Source organism: Cyprinodon variegatus, unplaced genomic scaffold, assembly GCF_000732505.1.
Source record: "Cyprinodon variegatus isolate N-32 unplaced genomic scaffold, C_variegatus-1.0 Scaffold349, whole genome shotgun sequence".
Lineage (NCBI taxonomy): Eukaryota > Metazoa > Chordata > Actinopteri > Cyprinodontiformes > Cyprinodontidae > Cyprinodon > Cyprinodon variegatus.
This window is the reverse complement of record NW_015150802.1, coordinates 29,808-57,470: the sequence shown is the minus strand read 5'-3', so window position 1 is coordinate 57,470 and position 27,663 is coordinate 29,808. Positions and strand designations below refer to the sequence as shown.

The 27,663-nt window shown below is 38.7% G+C and overlaps 1 protein-coding gene across 1 annotated transcript in view; it reads left to right on the top strand.

Moving 5' to 3' along the window:
* Nucleotides 1-316: 316 nt before the first annotated feature.
* Nucleotides 317-27,663, top strand: part of rapgef2 (Rap guanine nucleotide exchange factor 2) — a 52,658-nt gene continuing 25,311 nt past the window's right edge. The window contains exon 1 of the mRNA XM_015385814.1: nt 317-1,023. Coding sequence (XP_015241300.1) covers nt 955-1,023 — 69 coding nt within the window. The 5' untranslated portion in view covers nt 317-954. The remainder of the gene's footprint in view (nt 1,024-27,663) is intronic.

Below are 27,663 nucleotides of genomic sequence, written 5' to 3'. Positions count from 1 at the left end.
ATTTCCCTCTGGGATTATTAAAGTATTTCTGATTCTGATTGTAGAAGTAACATCACTATATCCATAAATCACACCTCCCTAGTATTATAGTTTGTGGTGTGTGTTTTTTTTTTTTTATAAAGATTATTAATCCCTTTTACTGTGATGTCTGATAATCTAAGATCGATTGTATTTTCAACCAGTAAAAACTAACTAAATAAAAAACTAATACGGTTCACAAAAAAAAAAAAAAGTTGGTTTGCAGACTTTTATTTTGAAATAAACAACAGGAAGTAAAGTCTCTAAATCCTCCTGACTTGATTCCAGTGTGTCAGTCAATCACCATGGTGGTGGCATACAACAGAACACAGCAAACTGCGGTGGACCAATTCCCACTTTTAGCTGCCTCCTAATGCAGAAAGAAAAATGTTTTTTTCTTTTCTTCAGTGAATAGGAAGAGTTTTGACCTTTCGTGATGGGTGCCATGTTGTTGCAGAAAGGTTAGCTCGTAGCCGTTAGCTTTCCTTTTGTTTACCGGATCCTTTATGGAATTTCTTCACGTCGTTAGCAGAAATGCTGAGGAGACGAGGAATATCTTCCCTTAACACCGGCTTTAACGGTGGGACTTTAGGTTTGACAGCGAGAAAATAACCCAGAGGAACCGTTTGACCCGTTTTTTTTTTTTTAAAGAGAAGTTTTTAAATAATTAGCGGCGGCGGGGACTGCAGTTGGCAGCCGGGTTTCGGGTTGGGCAGCGGAGAGGGACCGATACCCCGAGGAGAGCGCTCGGCTGTCTGGCTCCAGTCGTGGCCTGGCTTCGGGCACTCCCAGCTTCGGAGCTCATTTACCAAGGATAAACTAAAACAAGGAGAGGACTACAATTGTGCGTATCGCATTTGAACTCAAGTGAAGCAGTTTTAAGGATATACAAAAAAAAAAAAAAAAAAACTGTGCTACACGCCGCCTTCCAAGACAATGGCGTCTTATGTGGATAACCGCTTTCGGCAAGCTGTGATGATGAATCCGGCTGAACGGACGCAACAGGTCAGTTTTCTTCATTCTGCTACAAAAGGAAGCAGTGGTTCTTATTTTTGTTGCAACATCACAACCTTATCTGCAACACTTCAGCAGTGGGTCCAACTGTTATTTATTTTTGGTTACGTACGCTTACATTCCCTTTATCAGCTGAGATAATCACCTATAGTTAACATTCAAGAGGAGCTGCTACGATCGTGGGAATCTAACCCGCGTGTGTTCGGATCGTGGTTTTTTCACTGTTGCGTGCAAGCCTTTACTCCATTAAATGCACTCCTAATACATCAGTGGTCTGACATCAGGGTTTTGCACAAGCCTAATAATAAATCAGGTGCAGGGAAACAGGGAAATGTTAAAAAACAGCAGGGTCCGATGTATTTTGCATGCAGAAATTAGACATTTTGAAGTTTAACAACTGGGTTAAACATTTTAGTGCACTTTTCAGAACAGCATCTTATTAGTTGTCATGCACAGAAATGATCATAAGCTTTTCTCTCATCACATAACAGCAGTCTTTAAAATGGATGTACACCGCAAAGTCTGTGCACATATATTATTTGCAATAACAGGTGTATTATATTGACTGCAAAACATTGCATCCAATGCAATTATTTGCAATTGCAGAGCTCATTGAGTGACAGACTGCTGCACCCTAAAGGCCCCAGGGAGCATTATCAGAGATTCTTCCTCCCAGCAGCTGCAAGACTTTATAACCATCAAAGTTCCTAACAACCTCAATAAGTTTTTACATTCATGCAGATTTTGCACAGTTTCTACCTTAGTCAGGTAAATGAAATGTTGCTGTCATTTTGCACATCTCCTAATGTTGCTGCTATTTTCAAATATCCATTACTGTAAAAATGTCCACAGCTACATATTGGTTATTTATTCTCCAGGCGCACAGTTTTTATACTGCTAAAAACTTTACAGGACAGCATTTTATTTGTTTATTTTTTAAGTCTTCAGTATTTTTTCTAAGGTCCCCATTGTGTGAGCATCTTTTCCTATAATCTTTTTGCTGCTGTAAACACCAGAATTTCCCCATTGTGGAACAATAAAGGGATTTTCTATTCTATTCTATTCTATTCATTTTTGCTCTCATAGGAATTGTGATGTGCTGTGGAGTATATCACTCATCTATCTACCCAGGTTGGCTGAATCTCTGCAGCAGATGTTCAGGCTGAAGTAAAGGTTGACTGATACATGGGTGGCTGATATTTTGGAAAGATATTAGCATGTATTTATTTAATTTTTACACTAATTAATTGGCTCCTTGTGATCTCGTTGCATGTTTTATTCATTGGCAATGTTTTGCTTATTTTCATTCTCTTTATACTTTTTAATGAGTCTAGTGATTTAGTGAACAATATTCCTCATCTCCTCATCCCTTTATCACCAACATGCCTTCTGTCAAAATTGTTGTTATTTAACAGAACTGCACCCATGCTGTAAAACAAAAATACTTTGAACTTAAGTTAATTTGAAAGAGAAGAAGAGAGAAATTTATCTCATCCAAATAAAAAGTATGCATGTAGAATTTAAAGAATACATAAATTGTAATCCATGTATAACATAACTGAAATCCTTAAGATGCAAGTTAAAAAAGAAGATGAGAAAAGGTTTTATTTTTTTAACTCATGCCCCTTTATAATCTCAGTCCATTTTATCCTGTCACATAGACATTTATTGTAGTCAGCTAAAATAGCATAGATAACCCATTTATACTCATACATGCACATGCATAATGAAATTATATATATAGAAATATACAAATCCATTTTCATATCTCTCTGTAAGTATTAAAAAGTATGCTTTTATGATGTTTTATGATGATTTTTCAGAACTATTTCATTTTGCACTGTGCTTTATGTCTCTTTGCTCAATCTATTCCATAAAGTCACTACACATACATTTGTTTTCTTTGTAACTAGAGGAAGAAGAAACAATATGGCCACCCCCCCCCCCAAAAAAAGCAACACATATCGGTTACCGTTTAGCCTCATAATCAAAATAATTGGTATCAGTATTGGCCTTAAAACCTGGTTGATCTCTGTTTTGAAGACAGATTATTAGGTTCAGAGTGATGGAAGAAGAGATGAGAAGGAGAATAAAGAAGGAAATAGACACATAGTGCAATGTTTACAAATCTGATTATCAGCATTTTCTAACATCCATGTGCTGATCCAGAATAAACTAAGGCTTCGTTCTGAGGTTTATGACTTCTCTCCTGAACTTTCAGATTTTATGGGTATTAAATTTGATTTACACAGGCACTCACAGAGGCTCAGATTAATATTCAGTTTGTCCATCTGATCGCCGGTTGCGCTGCCGGAGGAAGCTGTGTTGGCACCAACTTTGCACATAATGGGCAATCAGCGTGATTACACTTAAAACTGTGGTCACAGATAAAGACTGACCCTCCGCTCCGTTATGGTGTCAATGGTTTGGTTTCGGCTTGTTAACTGGCCCAGGTCTGGGGTACTTACAGCTTTCCTGCAGGCTATAAATGGAGGGGATGACGGATGCCAGCATGGGGGATGGACGGAAAGGAAATTGGCATCATTAGTATTTCATGAGGAAGCTGCTGCTGAAAATATTTTTAAATTTATGATAGATTAATAATCTTTGTGTTCAGTTTGCTTGTTTAAAAAAAAAAAAAGTAGCAGTAGTATTTGAGAATCAGGTGCCCCAGGGGATTGTTTAAGAGTTTACTTTCATCAGACAACAGAGCTCATAGCGTTTACCTCACCATTTGTCAGATAAAAAGGCTTTTACTGATATTTATTTAAAGCCTAACCCATCTGAAGACATGCTACCTATGCTACAGATTAGAGATCTACCGATATAGTTATTTTCGAGCCCAATCCCCATTATTTTGACAGAACTTTAACTGATCCCTAATATGTGCTGCTGATTTATTTTTTTAATGCACTATTGCTTCTACCTCCTTTCACATGATAAAAATAACACAATAAAAAACAGATGTTAAACAAGTCTCATTTTAAACAAAAGAAACGCTTATTAAATAACAACACCAAACTTTTCCAAAGGTTAGCAAATGAAGGGAGCGGCAGTGCATGCTTTTCATGTGATGCTAAGGCACGGCTGCTTGGATGCAGGAGTAAATCAGTGATGCATGTAAAAAAATCCTCTATTGTTCAAAAATATTGGCCTTCTGATGTATCTTTCTACCTGCAGGATATTTATTTATTTTGTATTTGCAGGATAGCTATTTTATATTGAATTTCAGGCTTAATGAAAATGTGTATTATCTCTCTAAAATGTCACTGATGCCTTTTTTTTCACAACATAAAACTGTTTTCCACCCACATTGTGCAACGATATAGAGAATATTTTTGTGACTCTTAGGTAAAAAATGAAAGAAAAATAAACATGCAGGAGAGCCTTCTGCATGCTTGTCATTTTACATTTATGATCCGTAAAATCCACTGGAATAAAAGCCCATCAAGCCAACCCAAAATGCCGTGGTTCTTCTCCACAAAGCCACCTTATTTAAAGCTGTACTCTTTGCATTCTTACAAATCCCGCCATCTTGACACTGTATGTGCTTTCAGTATGTTTCAGTAGATTTCTCAGTCTACTATTCATGTATGGAGAGACTCAAACAGGCTTATCCTAATGGTGTTGGCAGGACCTCTCTGTCAGGATTAGCTCACTGATGCAGGGATCTGTCTTTATCTCTGAAGACTCACCGCAGCGAGGCTTGACCCCACGCCTCACACCGTTGTCACATGGCAGGCTAAATAACCCGCCACTTGACAGTTTGTGTTCATGCTGGCTTTATCCGTTTCCTTTTTTAGTTGTTTTTAGTTTTTTTTTTTTTTTTTTGGAAGGGTGTGTGAAATATTTTGGCTGGAGATGAATGAGGAAGAGGAAAGAACAGAAAGAGGGGGGTGATGCCACTTTTCTGCAGAGCACCGCTGTCAGTTGTAATGCAAATGAAGAAACAGGATTTTAGGTTTCATGGCTTCTGTCCAAATATAGGTCTGTGTTGCCACTGAACCACGGAACGTGAGCGATTTAATGGAAGCTTGAAAGATTCACAGTTTTTAAAAGAACTAGCGTCACCCCTCAGACTTGTGGACAGATTTTTTTTTATGAAGTTTTGGCCAACTGAGGTTGTTTTTTGCAGATTCCAATTTCTCTTTAAGCCAGGCTGAAGTCACCGAGGTAGTTGGAAAGCTACTTGTGTCAGGGCCCCCGGGGTGGATGAGATTCGTCCCAAGTACCTTCGGTCTATGGATGTTGTAGGACTGTCTTGGCTGAGACATCTCTGCAGTATCTTGTGGTGGTCGGTGACATTACCCCTGGATTGGCAGACCGGTGTGGTGGTCCCTCTCTTTAAAAAGGGGGTTCAGAGGTTGTGCTCCAATTACAGAGGGATCACACTCCTCAGCCTCCCTTGTAAGGTCTACTCCAGTGTGCTGGAGAGGAGGATCTGTCAGATAGTCCACCCTCAGATCTAGGAGAAGCAATGTGATTTTCTTCCCGGTTGCGACACACTGGACCAGCTCTATACCCTTCATGGGCTGCTAGAGGGTTTGTGGAAGTTCACCTAACCAGTCCACATGTGTTTTGTGGATCTGGAGAAGGATTTTGCTCGTGTCCCTTATGGTGGCCTGTTGAGGGTGCTTTAGGAGTATGGGGACTGAGGGCCCTCTGTTAAGAGCTGTCCACTCTCTGTATGACCGCAGTAGGAGCTTGGTTTGCATTACCGGCAGTAAGTCAGACCTGTTCCCGGTGCATGTTGGTCTCCGCCATTCCCTGGAGGGACTATGTCTCTGAGCTAGCCTGGTGTCGCCTCGGGGTCCCCCCTTAGCAGCTGGAGGAGGTGTGTGTGGATCGGGAAGTCTGGGCATCTCTGCTGAGACTACTGCCGCTGCAACCCGGAGGAAAGTGGAAGAAAATGGATGGATGGATGGATGGATGGATGGATGGATGGAAATTTGATATAAAAAATGTACAAGAGAGATGTTGGAATATTATTGTCTTAGCTTCTTGTTCGGATGCATCATTTAATGTCTACTGGGAGCAGATGTGACCTCACTGTTGGGCATAGACTATTCTTATAATAAAAAGAAGCAGTGGTTAGCAAACTTACCTTCTAAAGTAGCATCTTATGCTATCTAGCAGCACCAAAACACCACTCCTCTGTGGATCCTATAGTGCAGGGGGGACTAAGTTAAGTGTTCCAGAGTGAACCACAAGCCATATTTAAAGAAGAGAGACAGGCTTCTTGGACAGTTACTTTCCTGCAGGTTGAGATGCATCCATCCTCTAATGAACATGAATACAATGGCTGACTCCCCTCATTGGCATTCAGTCCTCCAGCTCTTCACAGGCTGGTAACAAACCAGTCATTTGATCCAGGTGTGTTGGCTAATGGATGCAGCAAAAAGCTGCAGGATATGAGCTATCAAAGACATACATCAACCCCCTGCTTTAGAGAACAAAGATCTGTACCTTTCCAAACGGTTTCCAATGTTTCCAAATTAAGCATGCTCCAGTGACGTGTTCTGCAAAGTCCTCCAGAGTAAGAGGCACAAAATAAAAACACATTTTTACTTTGCTACAATTGTCACAATATCTGTCAACATAATAAGAGAACCAAGATTTTTTTTTATAAATGGTTACATTTTATTATGATGATTATTATTGTTTTTTGGATTGCTAGTTTTTTTTTTTCAGTTAAAACTTGAAATCCTGTATGATCGTATCTTTATAAAGTCTCATTAATCAAGTCTTTTAAAGCTTTAGGTCCTCACCTCCGTATCAGTGAAGTTCACATGCATAACTAAGGTTGAAAAGAGCAGGTGTAGATCTTTAAGCTCTGCATTTGATCTTTCTCTCCCTAAAACCGCCTTTTATGACTAAAAAAACTGCCTAGAAAAATCCTTCACATCTGAGAAGTAACCTTCTATTTGTCAGACTGTATTTGAATGAGTTTTAAATACATAAATTGATTGATCGAATTTTAAAGAATATCCTGAATTCATACAGAAAGGACTTTTATTGAACAGTCAAGTAAAAAGATGGATTAAACTAGAGTTTAGTCGTCATGATGACAGCTGAGGCTCTACCTCTCCTGACCCAGACGTCACTGGTTTGCTCATTGGCAGACAGAGGTTATTATCCACAAAGGTCCACTCAGAACACACCTGCTGGACTTTGATCAGAATGCCTGTTATCCTCTGGCAAATCTCTCCCTCCTCTCCCTGCAGTTTGAATGAGAGCATAGAAACAAGAGCTTCTTTTTACACAACATCTTATACCTCTGTCCTTCCCCTGGCTTCATTTTGAAGTGATTATACCTGCAGTAATCTTCACTCCACCGTAACCTGATTCCCCTTAATTTGGTGTGTTTGGATTATTGAGTTCTGATTGCTCAGTCTCAAGATGGGGCTGATTAATTTACCATTCTTGGTAAAGTCATGCCCAATCTGTTGAAAAGTTTTTAAATTCGTAGGGAAGTCATATTTAAATGTCAAATCATTCTGGCTTAAACATGTATATAAATGTATTCTTTATCAGACCATATTGTCCCATAAGTAAAAAAAAAAACAAAAAAAAAAAACAAAACGGCCTAAATTTGGCCAAACGTATATTAACAGACATCTGTCAATCAAATTTTTTTGGTCATAGCATCTTGATTCGTATGTCGCAGCTAATATACGCAACGGTTGAAATAAGAATCATCAGGCGTAGAGCTAACAGAACTGGCAGCATTGCAAGGCAAGGGCTCAAACATGTACGGCTATAAGCCTTTTACACCAAACCAAGCTTCTGCCGCCCTGGCGTCCTCTTCCACGACAACTTTGTCCCCACTTTCCTCCTCTAAATATAAAATGTACGATGGAGGAGACTCATCCAAGACCTCCGACACAAAACTCTCCTCCTCTTCACCAATTTAGTGCTTCTTCGTCCCAATGGAATTTCCCATTGGGAACCTACTAGCACCAAGTTGCTAACTGGTTAGCAAGATGCTTCCGAGAATCCGCCAACAACCAAAAGGCCAGCAAACCTTCTGCCACAACAATCCCGCCCCCTTGATAAAAGACCAATCACATTCACTTTATTCACTCTTGTAAAGTGACCACTCTGGAAAATTCGGAAATGCAACCGTCGGTAAAGCAGCTTCCCTACGACTTTAAAGGCCTTTAAAATTGATTGAGAAAATACGCTTTCTGACTGACTGCTTGACCCACAATGTGTCCAAAGGCTAATAGCTGGGTTTATTGTATGGATCATTGTAAATAGCGTTATCAGAAGTATGTGCAAATTATATGATAAAAAAAAAAGTATTTGAGTATTATAGTGTCCAAGGGGGAAAAGGCAGCAAACATTGCCTCAGCAGGGGCAGACAGTGCATGTTTGCTGCAGCAGTTTATTTTCAGCGAGCACATAGCTGGACTTCTCTGCTCTTCTTCAGCCAGGTGGTGAAGCTAAAGGCCACAAGCAACAAAGCGACCTCCGCTGCGGTGACCCTGGTTCCCTGCCACATAGCTGGAGGGACAAGCAACCTACTTTACATTGTTTCCATATATTCTAGCTGACAAAAAAATGGAGAGAAGGCATTTGGGAGTCAAATTCAGACTTTACCAAGTTTATTCTTAAAACTTTTTTGTTGTTCAGCAAAAACATGTCCCTAATTCTCAGATGAGCTGATGTTGATCTGTATCAGCCCTTACTGACCAAAACCAGCTGAAGATCCTTCCTTACATGAAGGAAGAGTTCTCACAGGTTCTGAAATGATTGATGACAGACTCGGCATCCTGCTCCATACAGTCAGGAAGAGGAAAAGCGCCAGGATGTCTTGCGAACCTTCACAGGAAGACTGTCTTCACCCCTTTCGCTCCAAAGGAGTGTTTCTTTTATTTATTTATTAACCTTCTGAGTTGCTTCCTATTTTCGTCATAACCATCTGAACATCTGTTTGAAAACCTTCCAGACTGAGTGTCTTGGGCTGGGCTCTTTAAAAAAAGGAAGAAAAACAAGGGAATCCATTTTTCCTGGCACACAAAGGGATTTTAATTCTCCAAAAGTCCGACCCAACCTGTATATTTAGCTGCCACTTGCCTTGGCATCTGCAGAGGTGAACTGATGTCACATTTTATTTTAGAATGGAAAGTTGAGACTGCGTGCCGACTAAAGTAGTTACACACAGCGGAGCCTCAGTGACGTACTCCTCCAGGCCTAAATATGGGGGGGGTTTCAGGAAGGCAAAAAACAAACAGCATTAGTCATCAGGGATGCCCAAACAGAGGACGAGGAGAGCTGGTTTGAATCAATATTTATATTAAAATTACAGAGGAACTGGATGCTGCTCAGTGGATTGACTCTTCAGGGAGCATATAATGAATGAGTTTGATCTTGAATCAAACGGTTATTTTAAGATGACAATTATTCTCTTTTCAGTCAGATAATAGTCTGTCCCAGTTGACCTAAAAGCAAGAATCATCCAATCCATAAATGTTTTCCTTTTCTGAAACACAAAGGAATGTTTATGCGGAGCTGGAGGTAAGCTGGGCTCCTAGATTGAATTAGGAAAATGTAGATCAGTTAAAGCTGCACTGCAAATAGACCTCTGAGATCTAAGTTAAACACACTGCAGTTTCACCTAAACGGCTCTTCAGAATCAGAATCAAGTTCATTGCCAGCTAGGTTTGCACTTAAAAGTAATTTTACTTGGTGTTTAATGTCCACAAAATATACATACATATTAGAATACATATACAACATAAAACATACAATATATAGTATATATTTATTTGTATAGATTTGTATATAGGCTATCTTACAAATCTTGTGCAGAAATGATCTAATGTTTTTGGTTTTGTTTACTCTGAAAATGTGTGATTTTCTTTATCGATATTTAATATTTAGCAGTTGACGATCCTGATTATATGAATTGTTTTAAAGCTACCACTGAACAGATCAGAGGTTTTCTGGGTTATTTAGGTTAACTGAGTTTGGAAAATGCTGCCTAACCGACTCTGGCTTTTAAACCAGTTTTCCATAAAAAAATATTTTAAGTTATATAAGAATGCCTGTCATTGAAATGTGTAAAGAAAAATGTTTAACTATCTTAAAACGACCATTAAGTCGATGACAGGTCTCATGGCTGCTTCACTGATGATGCAATAAAAATCAGGTAATTAAGGTTATGGGACACAGTTAAGTACAAATAAAATAAATCCTAAAATTTTATCACAATATATCATTTACTTCTTTTTAAAGGCACATTTTACCCTCCTTCCTTTATTGAAAACCTCAAAATATTTCAATATACAATTTTTTTCCCCCATTCTAAATAAATGCCAGCCTTGTACAACTCAGTTTATTAGTTTTACTGTAAATTGAGTAGCCTGGTAAAGCAGACTAAATAAGAGATTAAATGTGTAATTTACTCTGGCCCCTGATGAATAAGACATCGGAAGATTGTTGATGAGAACAACCCGTTGTCTTTCAAACCATGTCTGTGCCTATTGGCTAATGCTCTGACCAATGAGCGCAACTGACTGTGACATAGTAAGCTCGACAGAAAGCAGGTGGGGGAGTGTAAACATACAGTCTGTCGGTAAAACTGCGAATACGTCCTTTTTTTAAAAATGAATGAGCGCAGAGCCTCTTCCTGCTCACGTTTCAACGAAAACCCCAAGTCTAATCCTTCCAAAACTGAATCCAAAGCTGAGTCAAACGAGAAGTGTTCAATAGTTGCTGCCATCTTCCTTGTTGTGCTTTCTCCGGCGCCACGCTTTCAAAACCCCGCCCGCTTTGCATCCAAATTCAAAAACACATCTCTGCGTTGTGATTGGCCAACCAGTTAACACCAATAATATTTTGTAATGCATATCCTACAGCATTGGCCACATGTGGGTTTTATATGTTTAACTTCCTTTATTTTTCTAAGCGAGCAAATAATGTTTTTTTCAAAATTTCTTTAACTTCTGTCGTTCTCGCTGTTTTCACGCAACTCTTTGATGATCATTGTTCTTCACTCAATTACAACCTCCCCTCTAAAGGGTGTTATTCTCACTGTAACCTGTATGAAGAGGGGTTGGATATGATCGATAAGAAAAGTAAGATATTTAGAATCAGACCTGCCTTTTGCTGATGGGAGCTGGTTGATCCTAGAATCGGATGTTCCAGAACTCCAGATCGTTTCTTGGTGCGTCGTTCTATTTTCTGCTTTAGGTTGTGAGGCTCTGGATTTCTCTCCATCTGAAGTAAATAAGAGAGAAGGTGCTTTCTGATGGTTGGTTGAAAGCAGAGCCTCACAGATGTGATCAGGACTGCGATGTGTTGCACTGAGGAGCAGTGTCGTGATAAAATGTTTGCTCATTTGGATATTGTTTTGGTTTTTAACATTAGAATCCCTTCATATAACAAAGGATTTCTACACTGATGCAGTCTTCAGTCAATAACATTCCTGTTTCACTAAATATTACTCCCTTACGTTTATTTTTCCAGTCTTTTTATTATATAGTTGTGTTTACATTTCCTGGCTTTTTTTTTTTTTGCTCTACTCAGTTTAAAGTCAGATAAAACATGTTTAAGGCAGATCCTTCCTCAGGAGGTGCATGTGGAGAGAAGTGTTTATGCTGCAGAAGAGTCTGATTTCCTTCAGCTCCATCATGTTTCTTATTGAACAATAGCGGGCTGGAGAAAGCTAATGTAAGCCAGAATCCAGTTTCCCCATGCTGTCTGCCCTCTGCACCGCCGCCTCTGCTGTTGCTGCTTTCTTTCTGCTCCGCAGTTTGCGTGTAATGAGGGCTTCTCTCTGGGTTATGCGTTTCATGCCACAGCTTTGATCAGCGGGGCTGCACTTTTCTGTCTCAGCTCACAGCTTGTATTCGTTTTCTGAAGCTCGACACGATTCCTCCATGATCCTCCAGTGGTCGCCTCGTTCCCGCGTTTTTTTTTTAATCTGCCAGATAAGCTTCGGCTGTAACTTCAGGGTCACTGTGCACATTTGAACAGGCTGAATCACACACTCTGCAGAGAGAGTCATGTTTTAGGTTCCCATGCTAACATTCCTTTGGGTTTTTTTCACATAAAGCCAAACATATCTGGAGTTTCTACGAATTCCTCTGGCATTCTCACCAGAAGGATACGGCCCCATGCCAATGAGGGACCAAAGTCTTTGTATAACCCTTCTCATGTGATTTAAACATTGGGATATTTTTGCACATTTATATTAATGTGAATATTTATTTTTTTTATATATATGAACTACTGGATTTATAGGTTAAATCAACAACTAGAAGACTTGGCCTTAACTTAAAAAAAAAAAAATACTAACTCAATTATTATTTTTTTATGCTGCATTAGTATTTACTATCTAGTATTTAATCCACTGAATCCAAAGCAGAACTCTAAATACTCTTCCTGAGCTGTTCCTTGATCAGCAGCGCTTTCGTAAAGAGCGTTTGCTGTTTAGTTTTGGTCTCAGACAGAACCGACTCACTTTGCTGTGTAATCCACTGTGTAATCCTGCTTCGCGGTGGACTGCTCAGACGTGACATGGATCAGATGGAGAGCTGATTAATTTGTCTGATTATAGATCTCTCAAATCCCTTTACGCAGGTTCCACATGCAGCTAATACTTGTTTAAACTGCCGGGAACAATGGCAATAATAGTATTTGTTTTGGCATGAATGGGTCAAAATCAGGGCGGTGTTTTTGATGAGGGTGTTTGAGTAGAAAATTACAAACTGCAGTTATTTTTGTTAGATAGCAGTATATGTACTATGAAATCTCTTTCCTTTTTTATTTTACTGAAGATTTAAAGGGAGTTTTATTAACAGGTTTCTTGATTAAAAGCTTTTTAAAGAACAAACAAAAGTAACAATATGGTGCATCCCTTCTGGGTTTTTAATAACAATCCAAGTGCTTGGCACAGATTAAATGTAATCAAATTAGGAGTGAGGGTATGACGGATGAATTTCTGCACTGCTACAGCTCCCTCTGTCTGCGTCTCTCTGCTGAGCTGCAGGTTTTCTCTAAACAGAGCACAGCTTTCTGTGTGTGAAAGGTTGAAACACAACACAAAACAAAGCAGCAAGTTTTTAAGCTTATTTTACCAAGCCTTAACTACCCCTGGAGCAGCCCTGACAACTGTAGAGAGCTGAGTTTTAAGCAGGCTTGTTTTGTTTTTTTTATTTTAAGAAGGACAAAATAAAGTGTGACATAGATCAACACTGATCTAACAGAGAACATAGAACAACATGTTATATCTATAGTGCAACAGAAAACTTCCCTTTTAGTCATGATGGACAATATATATAGGGGAATAATAAATGCACGTAAGGCTAGCTAATGCGTTCAAAGAGAACTCACACTGCTGTAAAGCTTTTGGGTCACACACCCAATTTAGTGAACCCTCAGACTCACCAAGAGCAAAATATTGTTCTAAAAATAATTTACTATAGCTCAAATAAATCAAACACTAATCAAACAACTTACTAGAAATGCAAGACATTGATTAATGGAATAATTTTAAGTTGATTGATATTCAGGCTGGACTAATAATTGGCAATCTTCATAAAAGAATTGAGTCTTCTCATGTATCCAGAGGGTCTTTCCATAACATTCAGGGCTAAATATTGTTTTACAATATACTGAAATAAGTACATTGTTATATTTTAACTATTGATTGTCACAGCTGTATTAAATACTGACTGAATAAACAAGTTTTCATACACATTGTTAAACGTATTTATAAGACATAACAAAACAAGAAGGCATAAGATTAATGAATGAAAGCGAGAAGTAAAATATGCAAAACACTTATTATTTTTTTATTGTACAGATGTTTCAAATGATCACTAAGTATAAGTATTGCAATGTTGTTCTAAAATGCTGTCAGACTATTTGCCCCTTCATTACAGTGCAGTGGATGGTAACTGTGATATAGCTCTGTTTTTAGTTTAATCCAACTCTGGTGGGAGATACTTTGTCCTTTTTCTAGGGCTTTTGAACAGGTTGTTCTGGTTGATCTGTGGAATGTTCAAACTTGACTCCATGAAGTACATTAAATCACAAAAGCCTTCTCCATATACAGTGCTAATTGTTAGCATGTCTTTTTCCAACATGTTACAAGTGTTTCCATCATCATTTCCTCGCTTTCCAAACACAACAGAGAAGTTACGCTGCTCTGTCGTGCAGCTCGATTAAAAGGGTGCTATTTAGGTGATAACTTCGGGCGTTTATTGAGTATTTATATTTACAAACAGAATAAAGTGTATTCTGCATCTTTTTCACAATTAAAAAATCTAAACTCTGAACTCTAAAAAGATTCACGTTTCTTCTCCAGCATAGCTCCTCTTTGGCAGCAGCTCTTTAAAATACCATTGAGGCTCCAATTACGTAGGTAGAGTGATGCTCCCTTTTGGATTGCGGTAAGACTACAGCGCTAAAACATTTGATTGATTGGATGGAACACAATTTAATCTGATAAACCATTAATTGACAATCATAAGTCAACTATATGTTTACATCTTGAAAACTTAAATTGCTGCTTTGATTAATCTAGAAAAAGTAGCAAACTTCAAATGTGTAGCTTCAGCCTTTCCAACAATACAAATTACTGCTCAAAAGCTTTTTGATTGAGAAGTCTTTAAAGGAAAATTTTTGACGTAAATTGCTACTTTTATTAATAATAGAACAAATAATTCATCTGTAAGAATAGGGCTAATGAGGAGGCTCTTTAAGCATATTTTTTCATTTAAAGTAAAGGAAAGAATATTTCACTAAATTCTAGCTCATAATTGGAGAAATGGAATGTATGGATGGAGAATTACAGGTTAATCCCATATTTTCACCAACAATATGATGTTTTGAAGAAGGTAAACAGGCTTTACCGAATGGCTAATGGTTATTTTTCCGTAATCTGCTGACACACTGCTACACAAGAAAGTCTACGACCGATTGAAGCTGTAAAATCTCCCTTATCAGCTGATGTCCACACAGTGTAAACAAAAGCACGTGTAGAGAAACAAAAGGATGTTTGAGAGATGATAGCTTGGGAAAATGACAGAATGAAAGAGAGAATATAACAAAGATTTGCAACAACTTTTTCCTTTGCAACAGTCCATGAGATTTTAACGATAAATGTCTACAAGCACAGTTTGCCTGTTGGACCTAATTCATTCTCTGCTTAATGGGGAACAGCGTTGGTCATAGACAGGTTTTTACTAGTCATGAGAACCCTGTGAGCTGGTTCATTTCTTTTACCAGCAGCAGCAGCAGCAACAGCTGTCTGTGCTGATAGATTCTGCTCTGAGAAGGGAAAGCTGCACCAGCAGCTGTTGAGTTTGGCCTGCAGGAAGAGATGGAGTGCTAGATGTTCACTTTCCTCATTTATAAATCAGTGATCGGTGTTGCTCCACTTCCTGTACGCAGTGGAGCAAATCTGTGTACCGTATCTGTCTCCTTGAAATCTTATCTTTATAATTGGTCCCGGAGGGTTGGTATGACCTATGGCTGGTCACGTTTCCCACTCCACAACACTCTGTTACCCACTAGGGAAAATGTCCATTCACTTCCAGGACCTCAACCTAATCTGATTCATGTTGGAATTTTTGACAGCTTCTTGCCACTTCCTGCTATGGGGAAGAAAGGCTATAATTATACCAATGGCGACGTCACTTATCTTCCAAACGGTTGTGAATCAAGTTATGTAGAAATCTTTGCGAGCCTTGACCCATGAAGTCTGTCTGTGCTCAAAACCTTAAGAATCAGTTCTGGATCCTTCACTTACTGGAAAGATGCAACATTAGCAGCCGAGAAAACATTGATTTCATCCTGGTGACAGTGTGGTATGCACTTCTTGTACCATTCCAGCTGTAGTTTTTCTCTCAGTGATGCAATGTTAGCAAAGTGTATGAGACAATATTATCTCCTCAGTGCCTCGGGCCTTCTCCTGGTTGACTGATCCTTGCCTTGGTTGACCTCAGTGAATGCAGACATTTTCCTGTAAGGCTTTACATCATCTTGCCATGCTTAATAGAGATGTCTTTGTGTATCAGGCTGCCTTGATGCAGGACAGACCTATTGTCAGAAATAGGGTTACATAATTCAGCTTTAGCCTTCTGCAGAGCTGATGCTTATACAACCTTCTTAAACTGGAATTCGTTTGTTTGCGATTGAGTAATTTGATTAACAGAACTGCAATGGAAAAGACCAGCCAGCATAACCCTGAAAGAACCATGCTGTTTAGAGAACAGAAAATAGACTGAGAGGTACAATAGTACACTATCAGCTCAAATCAGAATCGCAAAGTCATGTTTCTACAAGTGTGTGGGCTAAAAAAAGAGGAGAAAGGAAAAAACATCCTGCAGGAGGTGGGGAGTTTACACAGTTGCATCACAGGTATTGCTAATCAGATGATGAGGTGCAAAGGAATGGTTGTAGTACTCAACAGGACTGTGACTCAGAAACTAGAGGACATGACGGAAAAAAAGGCTGATAGGGGAACTTGTGAATAGATTGCTCTATTTAAATCGCTATTCTGTTTTTAGTTTGATAATCTGCTTTATTTTTGTAGTTAATCGGGTGAGAGATTCTTACTATGATAAAGTGGTTACACAATAAAAACATCTATAATATCCCCACAGTGAAACTACAGATTGTTTTTCTTTGTAATAGAAAAAGCACAATTATGCCTACTGCTGCTAAAATAGTACAACATATAGATCATATAGTAGAAAAAAATAACATTTAACTATTTAATTTTCTAATGTTACCAAGGATATAGATTAGATGTCAGCTAAATTTAACAGTTTTAAGTGCTTATTAAAGCGTTTTGCGCTGTTTAGAAAAAGGGCTCAATTAGAGCTGCTTGTCCACTGCTATATCACACACACCACCACCCCTCTGATTTGAAAATGGTAGATGGAGTGAATCATTAAAGCTATTTTCCAGTCATATGTGTGAACATTTATCCAACCATTCCCACAGAGTTCACACACTAGGAGATATTTAGCAGTGTTGCAAACTTGAGTTGGTAGTTACTCTACCAGAGTGGTAGAAACAGGCTGAGTTCTTTTTTTAAAAACTCTTCAAAAAACATGATGCAGACTGAGTAAAGCGTAGAAATCTGTCTCCGTCATTAACTCAAGGACTGAACAAAACACATCAAACACTCTTTTTTTTTAACCATAAAAATGTAGATGGAAAAAGACCAAAACTATCCATTAATATGATTTAATTAAAATTGGTTAAAATATATTAAAACGTATTGACATGCATTTTTCTTCTTTCTCTCGGTGGAAACAACAAAAACCATTCATATTTTTTACTTGACAGAAATTCAGACCTGTTCAAACTGTTATGACCAACGAGTTTGAATATGAAATACAGTTAAAGCCTGATTTCCTATACTTGGTGTGCATGCAGATCTTTTTCTACTAAATGCTTTGACCCTGTTGCTCCAGAAAGCATTCATTCTAATAAAAAGCATCAATTAAATCCTTAATCGATAGTATTTCTAGCTGTAGAACACAACTCAAGCAATTTTGTTCTTGTCTTAAAGAACATTATGAACAACAAATGCAGGGAAGGTTTCCAGCTAATTTATCTTCAAATCAGAGAATGCAGTTCGTATTATTAAGGAGCAATTATCAATACTTGTGATTTTACACTGCAGCAAAAAAATTAAAGCAGTTCCATTGATACCAGCGCAACAAATTTGTGCACAAACCAAGCTATATATTTTCAATGCTAAGTCAGTTCAAAGGAGATCTCCCAGTGAAACTAAGTAAAGGGAAAAGCAATGGCTGAGGTGGACAAAACCCACAAGGGCTCACCAGGGTTCGTTAGTGAAACATCCTCAGGATATAGCCTGAAGTCCCCATCCGTCTGGAGCGGAGGCCTATTTTAGTCTAGGTGAAGTGAAAGGCTTTGGGTGGGATCATGAGGCCTTTGTAAACAGGAAACTTCCATTCAAGCCCTAATCAGCTTGGTGTAACTCAGTGCTACAGTACATACTGCAGGGTAAACAATAAGGCTACGCTCTGTTTTCGGAGTTGCGAAACACTGAAAATGAGTAAGGTTTCAAGAGCTTAGCCCTTTATTGTAGTTTACATTTAGCTATTACACATGGACACCACAAAGGAAAGATTGCTAGTCTCATACAATGCTTTTTAGAAGTGTCCATAATCTTTTTGATTTCACTTCAGACCTTGCAACAAATGTCAAAGTATTTTATTTGGACTTTACTTTTCAAAGGTAGGGCATAACTTTGAAGAAGGAAGTAAACAGATTTTCTTTTACAAATTCAAATCTGAAAAGTTATCTACATATTCATATTGCTTGAATCTGATACACCCTCTATAAAATCATGAACAACCAATTACCCATCACAAGTAATCTAAATGCCAAATACAGACTAATTGTTTGTAACCTAATTTTAGACTCAGAGAAACATTGGTAAACAAACTGCCTCATGAAGACCAAGTGACGGAGTAGCCATGCAAAGGGGAGGGTTATGTAAAGGTTTAAAAGCAGTCTTAGGCTATAAAGCAATAAAACAATCTCAGGGTCACTGTTCAATCTGTGATCCGATACTGGAACAAATATTGCTCAACTTCAAATCCCCTAAGACATTTCAACCAAAACTGAGAGAGAGCAAAATAAAGCACCCAGATATCTGACATTGTAGATAGTCATAATCTATGGGAAACCATGAGAACCTGATTATAATTTGTCAAACATTTGGAAGAAGGTGATCTACTCGGTAAAGGACATATTGAACATAGACCTCCACACCTAATCCGATGTGTGACGGGAAACAAACATCAACACATTATCCTTACAGTGAAACACGGTGGTGGCAGCATCTTGTGGTGGGGATGCTTTCTTTAGCTGCAGAGGAGTTGGATTGGAAGCTAATGAATGGATGTATAGAGCTACGTTCAGGAAGAACCTTGAAAAAGCCTTTTTGATGCTGCAAAAGTTTTGAGGTTGGGTCAGACTTTCACCTTTAAGAAGTACAGGGATCCTAAAGGTAGAACCTGTGCTACAGGAGAACCATTGAGATGTAACACTTTGGCCTGGACACATTTGACAGGATTCAGTGTCTGATTGAAGGGAAAATCGATTGTATGATGTGGGGTATGAGATCTCACAGAAAATGCGTAGTGCTGGTCAGACCGCAAACGGTTCTCTGCAAGTTTGCTTGCGTAGCACTGACTGATGTAAACCCCTGATCTATTTTGGTCGGACTTACACAGCTATTAGGCAGCAATGCCATGAGTAATCAGGAAGAGAGACACGGTTGCAAAGTGAAACGCATCCACTTTGGAGAAAATACAAAGTCAAATCTCCGAATCGCAAGGTAATCGCCACAAAGTCAAATCTCCGAATCGCCAGGGTTGCCCATCTGGAAACACACAGTTGGTTAAGAGCAAGCAGTGCAGACTGGGACAAACACAATCAATGAAACATTTCAATAAACTGTGTACTTTACTCATTGTTGGAGCTTAGGACAACAGAAAACAGATAAAGGTGAAATACAGATCCTTTAGTAAGTAAAACAAAAACAAATGGAACATCAAGGATGCTTATGAGGGACAATGCGGGACACGTGCAGCTTATCATGCTCTGCTCTTTATGAAAGGAAAAACTGACTTTGGTAAACTTTCCAAAAAGCTTTCTGAGAAATCAACATCCAATGGCATCTCCAGGATATAAACTGTTCCACTGTCTGTCATATCTTTATTTCTTTACATGTTCCCCTTTTATTTTGTACACATTAAAATCCTCGATCAGTTCTATTTAAAGAGCATCGGCGGTCATGATGTGGAGTGCAGTGTTTTATTTTGATAGACAACCGATGCAGCTCTGCTTTCGTCACATTCAGAAAAAGCACCTGTTATTTAATTTACTGTTATTTAATTTATTTATTTTTTTTTTTTCATAATTTGACCCTGTCAAATGGTGAATGTTGTTTTAGTGGGATACACTGATACAGAAATAAAAAATGTGATACAGCCCTCACAGATTGGGAAGTGGCACAGCCGTGACCCAGGCTTCATGGTGGTGATGAAAACAATGAACACACATCAGATTTTTATTTATATAAAAAAAAAAACCTACCACAAATACTCTTCTGCTTGACAATCATGCTCTACTTGACTAGTTAATTACGATTTATGGTTGGGATGGTGGAAGGCTCTGTGTTTTAAAGAGCTTCTGTTAGCACCACAATGTCTATGACCCCATGGTGACCTTAGCTGGTACTTCTTCAGATACACATTAACTCAGCTGAAAAGATTTCTCTTCAGGCAACAAAAAAACTCATTGATGCAGTGGAAGGTGAAAAAGCCAACCTTGTGAATGAAAGTAAAACATCCTGGTGTCATAGCTGAAAGAGGCCGACTTCTCTCTACCGTAATAATGAATATTGAGAGCATAGACTGTTTTATTAACTTCCTAACAAAGACACAGAACTACTGGCTTTCTCCCGGTGCAGAGGGAACATCCTCTTTTCTGTTCTGTTCATCTTGCAACCACTTTCGCCTTCAGAAAACTTTAAAACACAGACAAGGTTGCATCTATAATCTATAAATCAAGTTATTACTCCAAAATACAGTATTCTAATTGTTAACATTTGATTTCAAAGTCAATTTTTTGCTTCTATTTAAGTATTTTCCAAACACAATCATGTTTCTTATTCAATCCTATCTCAGAATCACATATTTTTAACAGTCAACAGCTTTATTTGTGTAAAATGTGTCATTGTGTTCTCTTTAAGTCTTTCACCAGTGTGTTTACAAAGTTGGGTGTGCGTTTTTCCCCCCTCCATGATCTAAAATAGTCATATTTCTGTGTGAACAAAACCAGAGCCACTCACAAACAAGCTCCAGAGTCCCTCCAGGGAGCGGGGAGTGTTTGTGGCCTTCTGGGTTTGAAATAAAAACTCTCCAAGCAGGACAGAAAGCTTTCTCCAGCTGTTCCTTAGCAACCAGCTGCTGGAGTGGCATTGTAATTCTGCAATTATTTCATACAGCAGGACAAAGCAGCAGAGATGTTAAAAGATTGATTATCGGATTCAATAAATATGTCAGATTCCCCAGTGGGAGTCTGGGGATTAATGCCTCTGCACTTTAGGAAACAAAACTAATTGATGCTTCAACCAGAAAGAATTGAACCGAAGCAGTGAGGAACCTGTGTGCTTTTCTCCTTTTGTGTAACTCTTTGGGATTTCATTAGCAACTCCAGGCTTTGGTTTCTTTTTGTGTCAAGTTAATTGGACAGCAGCGGAGGGAGGGAGGTGAAGCGTTTTGGGATCATTTTGGCCACCGAGCGAGGGGGCAGATTAAAGCACATCTCCATCCCACCCTTTCTTCTGGTGTTTCCTTTGAGCCTTCATGAATTGATCTTTCTATATGACGTTGCGTAACTTAGCGATTATGGCGGCGCACCTCTTTGAGGGCTTTGTCTGAACAAGATGGGGCGAGTTTCATTTGGCCGGATATTTGGCTCTTTTCCCGGGAATAGGAGCCGCTAGGTTGAGGTTCAGGGACGGAGCAAAGAGGATCCCTTTGTGTCCAGCATTGCTGCAGACCCAGACTTCAATCCTCACTTAACTGTTGTTGTGGTTAGAGATACTAAAATAAGACAAGATTATAATTGACATAATTCACCCTAATTACAAAGAGACAATTAGTTGCAATGATGTTTTATTGATTATTATAAGCGCCTTGATAACTAAAGCAGCTCCTTTTTGCCTCAGGTCCTGATATTCAACAATAAAACGAAACATTTCTGAGGTCCTGAAAAAATATTTATCAGAAGTCTATTTGATGGTGAATGCAATGCTTTGTCTCCATGTTTGTTTTGAAACTGGTCTCACAGAGCTATCCAACAACCGGCCCTGAACATTACTGACAAAACGCCGTATGCAAAGACAAACATGGCCGCTGCAGCCTGCAGCTCTCACACACTGTGATCTAAAGCTCTTATGATTGCTGAAAAATATTAAGTTTATATAATAATAATTATCTCAGCCTTACAGCCTCTTGATAATATGATGATTACAGTCAGCTGTTGCTGCCAGTACTGTTCTGTGCACCCATTTTCTACATGGTGGACACCGATTGGCTTGTTGTGGTGCTTACAGTTGGTTCTGCACAGTGGCTGACTGAAAGAAGCTGTGCTCAGTACACTGGCAGGGAGCTTCCAGGATGTGTTCAGAGTTACATGTCTGCATTAGTGACTCCAGTGAGCCTCTACAAGAACCAGCAGGACACCAGCTGAGATTTCTCATCTTGTTCCATGAGGCATTAAAATAGAGGTGTTTATGGGTGGTTTGTGCATTTCTCTTAAGAAATGGATGTTGCACGGCCTTGTAGGTTTTTTAACACAAACTGGCAGTCATTTATCAGCCCTGTCTGAGTCAGCAGTGTTAAATGGATAGCTGTAGATCCCTGAGCCAGGGTGGCTCGTACTGCAGGGATAATGGTATCACCCTCCCAGATGGAGGCAGTAAAGTTTGTCCTTATTTTGTACAACTCATCTTGTTACCCTCAAGGACAGGAGTGCAACATTTTGTCCTCACAGCTTCTGCTACGGCTTTTGAATATGTAATCAATATTGAAGCTCTCGTACTGTTCTGTTTTTATTAAAAACGATCTGTCTGTTTATCAATAGAATATTCTCATGCTCTACATGTTCTGGATCTATATACTCTAAACACAAGCAGCTTGGACTTGTAGCTCAAGATTGTAGCCTGGCAGAGCCAGATCTAGACTCAAAGCTGCATATTGTTCTAGAACCTTACGACACGGTTTCTTGTAAAAGTACTCATCACTTTTTTTTATAACTTGTCACAGTAAAAGCACAATCTTCCATCAGTCTCTTTTGTTTTCAGTGAATTGAACTGAGCTGTGTGACTAACTTCACCTCTGACCTTTCTGCTGTGTTCCTTTCTCTTCAGGATGAACCGTAGGCCTACAGAGAGCAGCTGGATTGAAGCTGAATCTCATCTATTGATTGTTTTTATGCTTGTTTGATAGACAATATGGGCCTATAATTATTACTTATTTTTTTCAACTGGCAAAATTATTATTATTATTGATAGATATTAAAAAAAATTTAATGTAACCGATGATGGGATATAAGAACATTTCAGTACATTCTTTGGTAGTTTTCTGATTAAAATATGTTAAATAAGAACATGTTTGTTTTCTTAGAGAACTCCAGCTGCTGCTGCTTTGGTTGTAAGTTTGCTTCTGTAGAAACTCTCTTTTTAAGGGCTACAAACTGTTTTCTTTGCCCCTCCAACTCTGTAATAACAGTATGGACCCCTACTACTTTAAAACTTGGGTGGGAAAGCAGGGAAAATTGAAATCGGCCAAAGAATTTCAATTGAATTATAAACAGGGGAACTCTTTAAAATGTAGTTGCGTTCTAAAGGGTAAATGTAACACAATCAAATAGTTTAAATACATACATGCAATAGTTCAAAACATTTATTAAAATTATTGAGAGACATGGATGCTTTATCTTTCACTTCACTGTAAAAATCAGTACTTCGTGCTGTATATTTAAGGAGTTCAGTAGGTAACCTTTTCAGTCTTTGATTTTCTGCACTTTAAAATCCCATTTATCCATTTCCATCACCACCTGATTATATATTGGTTGCAGCACAGATCAAACCACATAGATTAGGAAGCGCTCTTAACCTTTGGTCTGTTAGTTATGCTTCCTGCCAACACAGGTTTGTTAGCCTTCAAAAAAAAAAAAAAAAAACCACCCAGCCATTATTTTTAAGTAATGTCTTCCAAACATTCACCCCTTTCCTGGCCTCCTCTGTTCTGCAGCATTCATCTCATTTGCATCCCACTGCAAACTGAGTTCATTATAGTTCTTGAGGGTTTTATCCTGGCAAGCAGCTCAAGTGGGCACCGCTAAGCTCATTCACATGCCTCCCTGATTCCCTTGCTCCAACCAGTCGCCATGTCCACCGGCTGCTTGAGCAGCAGCTTCTAGCTTCTGTCTGTAGCGGAGCAGTTGTTCAGTGACCTCCACATCGCTGTTATAAGGGGCATGATTTCTATCAAGCTGGAGTGGACGCTGTCTTAAACAGAAGGAGAGCGCCTTGTTTTTGAACAGGTGGCAGAGGCATGTAAGCGTGCAGTCGCTGGAATCAGAAGGACAACGGGGACATCCACGTGCTCTGTCAGCCGTCTTAACCTGTTGACACCCGGTGATTAGTAAGAGCAATAATTAGCTTGGAGTTATTCCTGACTATTTAATTTAGCTTTAAACTGTCATGAAACATAAAGGGAAGTTTAAAAAGTATTCTATATTTAGAAAGCACACCTGATCGGTCTTATTTTCTGTCTTCTTACAAGCTTGCTTGGATTCCCACCGCTTTTGTCACCAAAGACTAAAAATGACACATTAGAGCCAAAATACTTAATAAAATGAATTTCCTTTTAAATAAGTGAATCTTTTCTTATGGAAAAAGTATATTTGCTTCAATTTTTCATATGAATAAAATAATATTTGTAGGGATTTTTACCAGCCTTTTTGCATAGCTTCACTTTTTTAAATTTTAATTAATAAATTGATGAATAATGATTTGTTTTTGTATGAATTGACAAGTGTGACATTTATCATCATTTTCATATAAGCGGAGGAAGAAAAAAGTAAATGCTGGGGATTGTTTAGAACAGGGCTTTGCAAACTTTCATATCCAAAGAGCCATTTTGCCCTGAATAAAGCTAAGTAAGTCGTTTAGAGCTGGAAGATATATTTTAGTAAATCACAACCTTTTATTTATTTTTATTTTTATTTATATTTTTTGTGTGCCATTTTGCCATTATAGATGTCTGAGAGCTAGATTATAGCCCAACAGATTTGTGTTTGCAAGCAAACCATTATGACTGTTGCCATAATGGTAGTTGTATATTAAACGTTATTGAAAATTACTTAGGAAGTAAAATCATATACAACAGACACAGAGACGGAAAGGGAGGTGAGAAAGAACAATGAGATACAAACTAAGATGAGAGAGACAGTAAAGAGCGCATGAAATGAGAGAAAATAAAATAAAAAAGCAAAAATAGATAACATAGCAGACGTACAGTAACTAAAGGGAGGAAAGCCGTAGTGTAGCCCAGCTCGATATAGATATTGGCCTCATTAAAAAACCTGTATCTGTCGATCTCTAGTTTTATGTAGGTGAGCCATTGTAGATTATTTTCAATTAGTTCTGGAATGAGTCTGAAAGTAATTAATAAACTTCAGCTCAGGGATTCACACTTCATTTATGTGGTCAACACGGCTGCAGATGGCGGCCGGCGTCACCATTTGACCTTGTTTTAGCATCCACCTGCTGTCTAACTCAGGCTAATGGATAAAAATACAGTGCAGATCCCACACTCTCTGTCAATATAGAGTCAAGGACAGCTGCCGGCCACCGTGTTAACACACGGGAATGTACAAACAAAGGCCAGAGAAGGCACACATGCACCCTCTGAACACAAACAGAGACTAAACTGCTCATAGCGGGACCCAGCGGAGCATCACACTGCCTCCCTGAGGTGCATGATGGATGCTCTGCACATTTTGGGAAAAAAATGCCATCGCTGCGGTTTTGGCAGCTGTAAGGGGTGGAGGAGGTGGTCCTCCTCAGTCCCAATTGGCACACAGACATGGGGTGTTGTTTTAGCTGAGTAGACACTATAATGCAATATATTGCCATTAGTAGATACTGCATCATAGACAACATGACCCTCCAACCTTCAACACTTGTCTGACTCCCAGATGTCCATTTACCTTGTTAAATCGCTCCAGGCTGTTTGTCTCCTCTCACTGCTGCTCTGTCCACCTAATCTTTTACCAACATTTACCACAAATTGTTGCTCAGAATAAGAACAAGGCTTGTTCTTTGGATTAGAGACACAGATGAGGCTGACATTTGATTTTATACAAGACTGCATTAAGCTAAAGGTGAAGACTTAAGAGACCTGCGCTTGTTTCCCCAAGATAATCCTGTTATTTCTTTAGGACTTTAATAAAGTTGAACAGGAGTGACATTGTGTTTCAATGTCAGCCAACTGACTTGGAGTATGATAAAGATTTTAAGAACAAAAAAACAGAAGAATAAAAATGTATTTAAATAAAGAACTAAGAATTAATTTAAAGTAGATAGGTTTATTTTGACATTAGGTAGCCCAATTATTACTAAGCAGAAAGAGTAAACAGTGACTAACTTCAACAGTGGCGCTATAAAATGTTGTAGTTCAGCTTTATTGCTGTATTGGTCGACTGAGATGACTTCTGTATGGGTCAGAGATATTAACTCTTATAGGTCAGCAAACAGCAGGCGCTGAGACTGCAGACCTGGTCTGTGTGAATATGGAGGTATTTTACCATATCAGGAATGCAAGCCTCGCTCTGGATGCGATGAGATGGATGAGATGCCACGGATCCAGGAATGCTGGTGGATCTCTCATCAACGAAGGGGGTCAGAATAAAAAGAGTATAAAAGAATAAAAGAGTCTGTCAGACCTTTATATGCTGCGGGTCATCTTTTTATAATTTGTTAATATTCACCAATTTCTATCTGTGCATTTTCAAATCTAAACAAAAAACTGTTTGTGTTTTTCTCTGTCGCTGTATTGTTAAAAAGCGAGCCCCCATTGTCTGTTCTTTGGTTGCGACCTAGAGTTGGCCCACAGTACAGTTTCCAGATTAAAGGCATGGCGTTAAAAGCCGACCCAGCAGTGACAAATGAGCAATTGTTATAAAACTGGGTCGTTATTGCTCCTTAGTGGAGGCAGATTAATTTGTAGCTTCTGCAGCTCTTTACTACACATGAACAAGAAATCCTCTCTCCTAAAATGAGATTGGAATTGCCATTCCTGCTTTGACTCCTGGGGATGGAGTTTGTACACTTTATAGAAAAACTTAGTTTTTAATGAGCCAGCTTGACGGAAAATGCTGTTTAGTTTTGGCTTGCTGTGCATTTTAAGTCGTGCACTTAAATGATCCCAGTTAAATCCAGAGTTACATAAAGTCCGTCACTGAGCAATGCTTTCTATCATTTTATTTTATCTTCAGTTCTGCATTTTTACACTTTTATAAATAAAGGGAAACCGGTTTCATGCTTGTCAAATTTGTGCTAAGTGCTTTCAGGGAAAAATCCTTCCACACTGTTCTACGATTTACTGGGTGGTTTTTGAGTTATTAATGTGGTGGATCCGTTTTTCCCTCTGTTGCTTTATCAGCTGTAATTAATGCTATTATAAAGCAGGAAAACTTAAGTATCTTGTTGTGAATGAATGTTTCAATGTGTTCAGATGAAGAAAAAACATTTATGGGGTTTTGATCCATTGTTCTCCACAAATTCCTATGCCCTAGTCGATTGATCTTCAGTTCTTACTTCAGTTAGATTATTTTGCGTGATGGACTGAATCCTTCTAGTGGCTTTATTTTCTTTATTCCGCTTTCATCTTCAAAGTCTCCAATAATCCTTCAATGAAAAGAAATATCTTTACTGATACCATGAAATAAAAAGCCCCACACCTTGATGTTTCCCACCTTGATGTTCCCGTTATTGTACACAATGCTTGATGCATTATGTACAATAACATTGTTATCATGTTCCCCTTT